The sequence below is a fragment of the Vitis riparia genome, chromosome 16 (assembly GCF_004353265.1).
Source record: "Vitis riparia cultivar Riparia Gloire de Montpellier isolate 1030 chromosome 16, EGFV_Vit.rip_1.0, whole genome shotgun sequence".
Classification (NCBI taxonomy): Eukaryota; Viridiplantae; Streptophyta; class Magnoliopsida; order Vitales; family Vitaceae; genus Vitis; species Vitis riparia.
The window spans coordinates 17,659,604-17,672,253 of NC_048446.1; the positions used below are offsets into that span (position 1 = coordinate 17,659,604).

General features: G+C 28.4%; 1 protein-coding gene across 2 annotated transcripts; it reads left to right on the forward strand.

Moving 5' to 3' along the window:
• Positions 1 to 4,517: 4,517 nt before the first annotated feature.
• On the forward strand, positions 4,518 to 8,362 carry LOC117933701 (rust resistance kinase Lr10-like). 2 transcript variants are annotated; one of them, XM_034855193.1, is made up of 3 exons: positions 4,518 to 5,274; positions 7,024 to 7,053; positions 7,142 to 8,362. In XM_034855193.1, exons 1-3 carry the CDS (start codon positions 5,079 to 5,081, stop codon positions 8,230 to 8,232), a joined length of 1,317 nt encoding a protein of 438 aa, XP_034711084.1. In that variant the 5' UTR covers positions 4,518 to 5,078; the 3' UTR covers positions 8,233 to 8,362. The 2 variants fall into 2 exon arrangements, with proteins under 2 accessions (XP_034711084.1, XP_034711085.1); XM_034855194.1 differs by lacking the exon at positions 7,024 to 7,053.
• The last annotated feature ends 4,288 nt before the right edge of the window (positions 8,363 to 12,650 follow it).

Sequence of the window (12,650 nt, forward strand, 5' to 3'; positions counted from 1 at the left end):
TCTCATGAAAAACAAAGATTATTAGTCATAGATCCCTAGTGTTTAGTTTTTTTAATTGGTATATTTGGACATTATCCCCGGCCCATAAATTGTGTAAAATTTTTTGGTACCTGTTTTTCAATGAAAATAAGAAACCATAGAAGGAATATGTATATCCTTGTTATAGACATCAACTACCGAATGTTTATACACTGACACCTTTTTTACTTTACAATTAATTGAGCCAATTTTTAAAATCCAAATAATCCCTAATAATTAAAGATTCATTAAAGAATTTAAAATAAAGTTTCACTTGTTTAGAATATATTTACTTAATAAGAAAATTTAAAAAGCATAGTTGTGCACATAAGAACAAGAGTAAAGTCCAACATATCATATATTAGTTTTGGTTTATTAATTTTTAGTAGTTTAAAAATTATTAAATTCATCAACAAATCCGATAAATTAAATCTTTCTTTATTTGAAGTCTATTTTTATAGTAAGAAAATTCATAAAAATATAGTTATATGTAGAGGAGAAATAAAAGTGTTATTATAGACTAATTTTTGTTTATAATTTCTTATATTAATTGGGTTATTATTCGAGTTTCAAATTGTTTTTAAAAATTACTAAACTTTTTAATGAATCCAATGTCGAAAATTTTGTTGGATTTGAAAATTGTTTGCTGGATTTGAAATTTGTTTGCCTAGTGAAATCACAAAATTAGTGATGCGTAAAGAAAAAAAAATAGCAAACATATTCATAATGAACTTTAGTACTAATTTGATCTATTTTGAATTTCAAATTATTTTAGAAATGAATAAATCGTGTATATCAAGTGTTTATTTATTTTGGAATTTATTTATCTAATAATTTTTTTAAAGAAATTAAAAGAAAATTCTAAAAAATATTGTAATTAAGAAATATTATATCTAGATATTTTTTCTAGTGGTTGGTAGAGAGAATGAGAAGAAAATTATGTTATACTTAATTATTAAAAGAAATGAGAAAGAAAATTTAAATAAGACATTACTCATCAACTACCAAGATTTAAAACCCTTATTTCACTCCTTGTTGACAACATCAACTACCCCACTACACATTGAATGTTGAAAGTTGACACCTGCAAAGAGTCCACAATGTTTGAAATTCAACGTGGATACCTTTCTAGGCTATCCTTCCCAATAATGCTTTTAAATATAGTTGCACCCATCTTCTCATGAAAAACAAAGATTATTAGTCATAGATCCCTAGTGTTTAGTTTTTTTAATTGGTATATTTGGACATTATCCCCGGCCCCATAAATTGTGTAAAATTTTTTGGTACCTTTTTTTTGAATGAAAATAAGAAACCATAGAAGGAATATGTATATCCTTGTTATAGACATCAACTACCGAATGTTTATACATTGACACCTTTTTACTTTACAATTAATTGAGCCAATTTTTAAAATCCAAATAATCCCTAATAATTAAAGATTCATTAAAGAATTTAAAATAACAAGTTTCACTTGTTTAGAATATATTTACTTAATAAGAAAATTTAAAAAGCATAGTTGTGCACATAAGAACAAGAGTAAAGTCCAACATATCATATATTAGTTTTGGTTTATTAATTTTTAGTAGTTTAAAAATTATTAAATTCATCAACAAATCCGATAAATTAAATCTTTCTTTATTTGAAGTCTATTTTTATAGTAAGAAAATTCATAAAAATATAGTTATATGTAGAGGAGAAATAAAAGTGTTATTATAGACTAATTTTTGTTTATAATTTCTTATATTATTGGGTTATTATTCGAGTTTCAAATTGTTTTTAAAAATTACTAAACTTTTTAATGAATCCAATGTCGAAAATTTTGTTGGATTTGAAAATTGTTTGCTGGATTTGAAATTTGTTTGCCTAGTGAAATCACAAAATTAGTGATGCGTAAAGAAAAAAAAATAGCAAACATATTCATAATGAACTTTAGTACTAATTTGATCTATTTTGAATTTCAAATTATTTAGAAATGAATAAATCGTGTATATCAAGTGTTTATTTATTTTGGAATTTATTTATCTAATAATTTTTTTTAAAGAAATTAAAAGAAAATTCTAAAAAATATCTGTAATTAAGAAATATTATATCTAGATATTTTTTCTAGTGGTTGGTAGAGAGAACGAGAAAGAAAATTATGTTATACTTAATTTATTAAAAGAAAATGAGAAAGAAAATTTAAATAAGACATTACTCATCAACTACCAAGATTTAAAACCCTTATTTCACTCCTTGTTGACAACATCAACTACCCCCACTACATTGAATGTTGAAAGTTGACACCTGCAAAGAGTCCACAATGTTTGAAATTTCAACGTGGATACCTTTCTAGGCTATCCTTCCCAATAATGCTTTTAAATATAGTTGCACCCATCTTCTCATTAAAAACAAAGATTATTAGTCATAGATCCCTAGTGTTTAGTTTTTTTAATTGGTATATTTGGACATTATCCCCGGCCCATAAATTGTGTAAAATTTTTTGGTACCTGTTTTTCAATGAAAATAAGAAACCATAGAAGGAATATGTATATCCTTGTTATAGACATCAACTACCGAATGTTTATACATTGACACCTTTTTTACTTTACAATTAATTGAGCCAATTTTTAAAATCCAAATAATCCCTAGTAATTAAAGATTCATTAAAGAATTTAAAATAACTAGTTTCACTTGTTTAGAATATATTTACTTAATAAGAAAATTTAAAAAGCATAGTTGTGCACATAAGAACAAGAGTAAAGTCCAACATATCATATATTAGTTTTGGTTTATTAATTTTTAGTAGTTTAAAAATTATTAAATTCATCAACAAATCCGATAAATTAAATCTTTCTTTATTTGAAGTCTATTTTTATAGTAAGAAAATTCATAAAAATATAGTTATATGTAGAGGAGAAATAAAAGTGTTATTATAGACTAATTTTTGTTTATAATTTCTTATATTAATTTTTTACTATTCGAGTTTCAAATTGTTTTTAAAAATTACTAAACTTTTTAATGAATCCAATGTCGTAAATTTTGTTGGATTTGAAAATTGTTTGCTGGATTTGAAATTTGTTTGCCTAGTGAAATCACAAAATTAGTGATGCGTAAAGAAAAAAAAATAGCAAACATATTCATAATGAACTTTAGTACTAATTTGATCCATTTTGAATTTCAAATTATTTTAGAAATGAATAAAACGTAAAGTTACGTGTAAAGAAGAAACTAGCTAACTCATTCATAATAAATTTGGTATGTGAATTTTTAATATTAATTAGATCAATTTCTAGTTTCATGACTTAGTAATAATTGAATCAATTTTGTTGAGTTTTAAGTATTTAAAAAATTAGTTGATTGCATATATCAAGTGTTTGATTGATTTGAAATTTATTTTTTCAATAAAAAATACACAATTGCCAAAACTCTAGCCAAATATCTTGAGTTATGTCTTGTAAGTTGTTTTTTTGGTCATCAAAGACAACAATGTTATCCCATCATTTAAGACAAATGTTTTAAACCAATATGGACATCCAAACCTTTTTTTCAGTAACATCCATTTTTAAGTGCTTATTTTTCTATGACAAAAAAAAAAACCATGAAAGGAATTGGTCAAACATACACCTTCTTGGAAGATCCTTAATTCCCAATAATTCTTTTGCAAAAACTCACTTTTCATTGTTTGGTCCTTCTCATTGATACACCATAGACGTTATTCCTCTTTGGCATATCTTGTGGAAAAAATTTTGGTGCATCTTTTTCCATGGAAAATTAGTAATGACAACCACCTAAGAATTAGGCAAGCCTTTCTACCCTCATCTCTATCCTTGTTGGATGCATCAACTACCCCACAATGTTTTGTTTTGACATTTCTATGTTACACCTTCCTACTCTTAAGTCTTATGAAAACAATAACAACCATTTTTCATTGAAAAAAAAAAATCCTGAATAAAGAATCACTCAAGCTATTTTTTGAATATTTCTTAAAGTCTCGCCGGTGGACATTGCCCCAAAAACCCCACCTAATATTTTTAATTGACACCTTCCTAGATGTTATTGTAATATTTTTACTAAAAACAAGATAATATTTTTAATTCTTTTGGTGTAAAGTTACTTATCTTTTTAATGAGTCTAACATTATAAGTTTCACTGGATTTAGAGTTTGTTTGCTGAAAAAAAAAAGTAACAAAAAAGAAAATTAAGAGGGAAAATAAAAAAAATAAAAAAAAGATTTAAAATCAATAAATTATTTCACTAAACTACTTCAAACTCATTTAACTTATTTATTTATTTTATGTAAAATTAAATAATTTTAAAATATATAAATTTTTAATAAATTTTAATTATGTTTGATTTTCTTTAAAAAAAATTCTTATTATTTTTTCTTCTTTCCTTATTACTTTCTGTAGTCATACAATCTTTCCAATCCGCAAGATCACAAACTTTGACTCCTAGTACCTAAGTATTGAATAGTTTTGTGTCAGAGATTAAAATAAATAAATAAAACGCTCCATTTATTAAGAAGATGCAAAAGAAAGAGTAGAGCTTGTTCCTCACTCCTTTGCAAAAATTCCAAATCTAATGTCCATTGAGGGGCTCATCAGTAGCTTGCAGTACTGCAGAGGAGACTATCAGATGAGCATTTCCTTGAAAATGGTATTCCTCTATCTGTGTTGCTGCTTGACTGTAATAATTAGTAGTTTTGCAGATACTGGAGTGAGCCAAGATGAGTGCATGGTGTCACAGAATTGCAGCCTCCAGGGCCCCCCCATCCATTTCCCATTCCGGCTTAAGGCCACCAGTACCCAGACCACTGTGGCTGCTCTTTATTTGAGCTCTCCTGCAGAGAGAGGAATCAGACAATTCTAGAGCTGCCAGACTCAGTAAACCTCTTGGTGAAGGACATAAATTACACATCTCAGGAAATCCTTGTTCAGGACCCTGATAATTGCTTCCCAAGGCAGCTTCGTAATCTCCATTTAGCTTCCTCTCCCTTCCAGTTCTTGGATGATTACTCAGAGCCCCTCACCTTCTTCAAATGCCCTTCAAGAAACAGTACTACATATTCTGATGGATACTGGATGTTACCCATCTCTTGCCTTGGAGGGCCTGGCTTCCAAGTTTATGCTGTTCCTTCATTGGCCAACCCCAGTGACGCGTACCTACCATCTTGCAGCAAGATGTACAACGTCGCAGGAGCTCCTTATGACGTTATTAACTCACAGGAAAATGCTACTCAGCTGACATGGACCAAGTTGCCACACTGCGAAGCAGAAGGTAAGACATGCAGCCCCACTGGAAATTAACCGTTGATATACTATCTCAAATCAAAAGTAGTTTTGTTAAATGTGGTGTTTGTTTTTTTAACATATAACTTGCTTTGAGACTTTACATCATTTGTTTTTATCTTTTGGTTGATTTATTATTTATTTTTAAAATTTTTTGACTGAATAAAAATAACTAAAATATTTTACATCTTCTTCTAAATACTAAAATTAAATCATAATAACTAAAGTAAACATGATTTTGTTTTACTATTTAAAACTTAATAGAAATAAAATATTAAAAAAACAAACTTAATACTTAACACGATTAAATACTATTTAATCTTAGCTTATATTTAGAATTAAGTTAAAAAAATCAAATATTTCCTAAAAGTGCGAAATTGGTAATGTTTTTCTTCAAAATGCTTTTAGTACAGTGTTTTCTCTAACAGTATTTTTAAGATAATAACTTAACAGAAAACATTAAACATGATTTTTTTTAGTTTTTTAAATTTTACCAAATCCGTGATTTTTTTTTTCAAAAATACTTTGTAGACTAGAAGTGACTTTTAAAAATATTACCAAATGAACTCTAAGTTTGATCGTTCAAATATAATATGACACAGTATAAGACATTGAATAATATGTTATATTCCATATTTGGTTGTATAGGATAAGTAATAGGATATATCATTTCACCACTTTTTATATTCCTTAATTCCCTATCCATGGTATAATAATCTCAAATCGAGGAATGTCAGGTACATGTCTATTAAATTAGTATTTTATGCTTCTTATCAATTTTCTATATTATTCATTTTATAACACAAGTAATTGTGATTAAAAAATTTTAATTTATAATTAAAGAAAGGACTAATATATATATATATATATATATATATAATATATATATATATCATAAAATAATACAAATATATGTATTACTTAATATAATATATAAAAATCTATCTTCTTCATTTAATAATATAATATGATATAATATTTTATTTATAAATTTTGCATATTTCAATCATAAATATGTTTTTCATTTTATATTTTATTCTTTTAAATTAAATATAAGTGTAATATAATATATCATATTTGATATAATACCCCAACATATCATGCTTTTGTATGTGAAGACACTTCAATACAATTGTAAAGAAAGTGAAAACAAATTTGTTAGGAAATTGATGCAGAGTCATGGAATGATGTATGTGTGTTCAACTTTTTATCTTTAATGCAAATGATATCTATTAAATTGCATTGTCACATTATTCTTTTCTAAATATGTACTTAGAATTTTATTGTTCCTCATTAAAAATGGCTGCAATCTGTGAATTTGGATTCATTTTCCCTTTTAACCAAGAAGAACAACTTCCTCCTATATGAGTAATTGCTGCAAATTGTTGGTTTGGATGTATATTAATATAGGGTTTAGCTTTTATATTTTTCTGCCACAAAATAGATTAAACCAATGTGATCAATTGATGAAGACTGTCCACCCAAGACAACTATATATGTGACAAAATGGGGATTAATGATCTGGTGGCAATTTTAGTACTTCAAGCCTAGGAAAAGTTCTTTGTCAAAGACCCTGGCACAACTAAAATTAATTGACCTCAAAAATGAAACTAGAAAGGCATAAGGGTCACAAATTAGAGCCAAGGCTGAAAATCAAGATGCAGTATACATATACAATGTAGTGATTTTTGTTTATTTAATAATCCTAACAAACTAATAATTTCATTTCCTTTTACAGGTGCAACAAAAAAAAATAAAATTGTTATAGGTAATTTTCAGTAACTTGGTTGCTTTTCCTTCAATCACTAAAAAGAAAATCAATCTTGACCTTTTTTTTTTTTTTTTTCCATATGCAGGTGAAAGCCTTGGTTCCCTTTTTCTTGTGACACTTGTCTTTGCACTCTACCGAGTTTATAGCTCAAATGAATCGAAAAGACAACACAAAATAAAGGTTATAAAGTTCTTGGAAGATTACAGAGCCCTCAAGCCCTCAAGATACTCTTATAATGATATTAAGAGGATTACAGATGGGTTCAAGGAAAAATTAGGTGAAGGAGGTTATGGAACTATCTATAAAGGAAAGCTTTCTAATGAAATTCTTGTTGCCGTGAAGATGTTGAATAATTCTAATGGAAATGGTGAGGAGTTCATTAATGAAGTGGGAACAATAGGTAGAATCCACCATATCAATGTTGTTCGTTTGATTGGCTTCTGTTCTGATGGGTGTCGAAGAGCTCTTATCTATGAGTTCTTACCAAATGAGTCCCTAGAGAAATTCATATTTTCAAACCATTCACTTGGTTGGGAAAAGCTTCGAGATATTGCTATAGGCATAGCCAAAGGAATTGAGTATCTTCACCAAGGATGTGATCAAAGAATCCTCCATTTCGACATCAAACCTCACAATATTTTGCTAGATCATAATTTTAATCCAAAGATATCTGATTTTGGTCTAGCCAAATTGTGTTCTAAGGAGCAAAGTGCAGTTTCTATGAGTGTAATTAGGGGGACCATGGGTTATATTGCACCAGAAATGATATCTAGGAATTTTGGCAATGTTTCCTACAAGTCAGATGTTTATAGTTTTGGAATGTTATTGATTGAAATGGTAGGAGGAAGGAAGAATATAGACACTGCGGTAAAGAACACTAGCCAAGTATATTTTCCAGAATGGGTTTATAATCGTCTGGATAAAAGGGAAGAGTTGCACATTCCAATTGAGGAAGAAAATGATGGTGAAATAGCAAAGAAACTATTAATTGTGGGACTTTGGTGTATTCAATGGTGCCCAACGAACCGTCCTTCCATGAAATTTATTATTCAAATGTTAGAAGGAGAAGGAAACAATTTAAGTATGCCTCCAAACCCATTTACTTCCATGGGCCCAACAAGAACAAGTCTAAACATGCATCAACAAGAGTTGGCAATCATCTCAGAAATAGAGTAAAAAGATATTTGGTTGTGTTTCTATTTTAGTGTTTTATGAGCATGTAAGTTACTTAGTAATCATGTTGTAATAGTTTATCAATGTAACCTTTGTGTTTAATGACAATAAACTCTGTGATATTTGGCAACAAGTTAGGTCTAAGAAGTTTTCCTAAATATTATTCAAAATATAAGCAGTTTTGAGGATTTTTGTTCTTCAAAAAGTGGGCTGTGAAGCTAATAAACTACTCCAGAGGGGGTTATTATCATGTAAAAGAAAGTGTGTTTTTGGTAACTAGGAATGTAAATAAGTTAGGAAAGCAAGTGAATCATATTATGATATAGAATTTAAGAATCAAAATTCTCACAAGAGTAAGATTTAACTTCCATAACAATGAATTTTTTATTTTTATTCTCATTCTAAAAGAACAATCCAATTAAATATATTTTTTGGTAAAAAGAGACCATTAAAGGAATTGGTCAAGCATTCTACCCTTCAATCCTTGTTAGATACATCAATTTCCAAGTCTAGCTTTTTGGTTGTCGAAGACGTGTTTCTCCATCATTTAATTAGAGAAATGCTCTTAACTTTTTTCTCATTTCTACATTGACCGTGACCATTAATATATATTTTTGTCGTTAAAATCAATTCTTTTGAAAACAATAACATCCATATTTTAGTGCTTGTTTTTCTAAGACAAAAAGAAATCATTAAAGGAGTTGGTCAAGCATTCTACCATTCAATCCTTGTTAGATACATCAACTTCAAAACTAGCTTTTCAGTCATTTAAGACGCGTTTTTCCATAATTTAAAACAAATGCTCTAAACTTTTTTCTCATTTCTTCATTGATAGTTACCGTCCGTATATATTTTTATGTTATTCCAATTAATTCTTTTGAAACCAATAACATCCAATTTTTGGTGCCTATTTTTTCATGGTAAAAAGAAACCATTAAAGGAATTGGTCAAGCATTTTACCCTTCAATCCTTGTTAGATACATCAACTTCCAAGTCTAGCTTTTTGGTTATCGAAGACGAATTTCCATCATTTGAGACAAATTCTCTTGACTTTTTTCTCATTTCTACATTGACCATCACCATCGGTATATATTTTTATGTCACCAACCCAATTAATTCTTTTGAAAACAATAGCATCCATTTTTTAGTGTTTGTTTTTCCATGGCAAAAAAAATAAATAAATAAAAATAAAATAATAAAAAACCATTAAAGTAATTGGTCAAGCATTCTACCTTTCAATCCTTGTTAGATATATCAACTTCCAAGCTAGCTTTTTGGTTGTTGAAGACACGTTTCTCTATCATTTAAGACAAATACTTTTAACTTTTTTCTAATTTCCACATTGACCACCACCATCAACATATATTTTTGTGTCATTCAAATTAATTATTTTGAAAACAATAATATCAATTTTTCAGTGCTTGTTTTTCCATGGCAAAAAGAAATCATTAAAGGAATTGGTCAAACATTTTACCCTTCAATCCTTGCTAGATACATCAACTTCCAAGTCTAGCTTTTTGGTCGTCGAAGATGCATTTCCATCATTTGAGACAAATGCTCTTAACTTTTTTCTCATTTCTACATTAACCGTCACCATCAGTGTATATTTTTATGTCACCAACCCAATTAATTCTTTTGAAAACAATAACATCCATTTTTTAGTGTTTGTTTTTGGTCGTCGAAGACGCGTTCCTTCATCATTTAATTAGACAAATGCTTTCAACTTTTTTCTCATTTCTACATTGACTGTGACCATTGATACATATTTTTGTCGTTAAAATCAATTCTTTTGAAAACAATAACATCCATATTTTAGTGCTTGTTTTTCCAAGACAAAAAGAAACCATTAAAGGAGTTGGTCAAGCATTCTACCCTTCAATCCTTGTTAGATACATCAACTTCGAAGATAGCTTTTCAGTTGTGGAAGACGCGTTTTTCCATCATTTAAAACCAATGCTCTAAACTTTTTTCTCATTTCTTCATTAATGTTCATCATCAGTATATATTTTTATATTATTCCAATTAATTATTTTGAAACCAATAACATCCAATTTTTAGTGTCTATTTTTCCATGGCAAAAAGAAACCATTAAAGGAATTGGTCAAGCATTCTACCCTTCAATCCTTGTTAGATACATCAACTTCCAAGTCTAGCTTTTTGATTGTCGAAAATGCCAATTAATTCTTTTGAAAACAATAACATCCATTTTTTAGTGTTTGTTTTTCCATGGCAAAAAAAAACCATTAAAGGAATTGGTCAAGCATTCTACCCTTCAATCCTTTTTAGATATATCAACTTCCAAGCTAGCTTTTTGGTTGTTGATCAAAGACACGTTTCTCCATCATTTAAGACAAATGCTTTTAACTTTTTTCTCATTTCCACATTGACCATCACCATCAATATATATTTTTGTGTCATTCAAATTAATTTTTTTGAAAACAATAACATCAATTTTTCAGTGCTTGCTTTTCCATGGCAAAAAGAAATCATTAAAGGAATTAGTCAAGCATTTTATCCTTCAATCCTTGTTAGATACATCAATTTCCAAGTCTAGCTTTTTGGTTGTCGAAGACGCGTTTCTCGATCATTTAATTAGACAAATGCTTTTAACTTTTTTCTCATTTCTACATTGATCGTGACCATTGATATATATTTTTGTCGTTAAAATCATTTTTTTTAAAAAAACAATAACATCCATATTTTAGTGCTTGTTTTTCCAGGGACAAAAAGAAACCATTAAAGAAGTTGGTCAAACAATCTACCATTCTCAATCCTTGTTAGATACATCAACTTCTAAGATAGCTTTTCAATATTCGAAGATGCGTTTTTCCATCATTTAAAACAAATGCTCTAAACTTTTTTCTCATTTCTTCATTAATGGTCATCTTCGGTATATATTTTTATATTATTCCAATTAATTATTTTGAAACCAATAACATCCAATTTTTAGTGTCTATTTTTCCATGGTAAAAAGAAACCATTAAAGGAATTGGTCAAGCATTCTACCCTCCAATCCTTGTTAGATACATCAACTTCCAAGTCTAGGTTTTTGATTGTCGAAAATGCGTTTCTCCGTCATTTAAGACAAATGCTCTTAACTTTTTTCTCATTTCTACATCGACTGTCACCATTAGTATATATTTTTATGTCACAAGCCTAATTAATTCTTTTGAAAACAATAACATCCATTTTTTAGTGCTTGTTTTTCTATGGCTAAAAGAAACCATTAAAGAAATTGGTCAAGCATTCTACCCTTCAATCCTTGTTAGATACATCAACTTCCGAGCTAGCTTTTGGGTCGTTGAAGACGTGTTTCTCCATCATATAAGACAAATGCTTTTAACTTTTTTCTCATTTCTACATTGACCATCACCATCGGTACATATTTTTATGTCATTCCAATTAATTTTTTTTGAAAACAATAAAATCCATTTTTCAATGCTTGTTTTCCATTGCAAAAAGAAGTCATTAAAGGAATTAGTCATATATTCTACTCTTCAATCCTTGTTAGATACATCAACTTTCAAGTCTAGCTTTTTGGTTGTCGAAGATGTGTTTCTCCATCATTTAATTATACAAATGCTTTTAACTTTTTTCTCATTTCTATATTGATCGTCACCATTGATATATATTTTTATGTCATTAAAATCAATTCTTTTGAAAACAATAACATCCATATTTTAGTGCTTGTTTTTCCATGGCAAAAAGAAACCATTAAAGAAGTTGGTCAAGCATTCTACCTTTCAATTATTGTTAGTCACATCAACTTCCAAGCTAACTTTTCAATCGTCGAAGACACATTTTTCCATCATTTAAAACAAATGCTCTAAACTTTTTTCTCATTTCTTCATTGATGGTCACGATCGGTATATATTTTTATGTTATTCCAATTAATTCTTTTGAAACCAATAACATCCGGTTTTCAGAGCCTATTTTTCCATGACAAAGAAACCATTAAAGGAATTGGTCAAACAATCTACCCTTCAATCTTTGTTAGATACATCAACAACCCCACAATGTTTTTCAATGCTGACACCTTCCCAAACGATTCTTAATTCCCAATAATTCTTTTGAAAATAATTGCACCAATTTCCTCACAAAAAAAGAAAAAGTTATTGGTCATAAATTTCTAGTGTTTAGTTTTTCTAATTGGCATTTTTTGGACATTATCTAACCCATAATTTTTTTTGGAAATTTTTTTTATGCCCATTTCTCCATGGCAAATAAGAAATTACCAAAGGAATTGGTCTAGCTTTTCAATCATATCTTTGTTACCGACATTAACTACCTTATAATATTTAATGTTTCTACTTGACACTTTTCCAAATGGTTCATCCTAATAATTATTTTGTAAAAACTCGCTTTTTGTTGTTTAGTCCTTCTAATTGGTACGGATGTTATTTTTCTTTTGTAAATTTTGT

Coding starts and splice junctions, on each gene's coding strand:
- LOC117933701 (XM_034855193.1), top strand. CDS start 5,079: ATGTTACCCATCTCTTGCCTTGGAGGGCCTGGCTTCCAAGTTTATGCT. Junction 5,275..7,023: donor GCCACACTGCGAAGCAGAAG/GTAAGACATGCA, acceptor TTCCTTTTACAG/GTGCAACAAAAAAAAATAAA. Junction 7,054..7,141: donor AAAAAATAAAATTGTTATAG/GTAATTTTCAGT, acceptor TTCCATATGCAG/GTGAAAGCCTTGGTTCCCTT.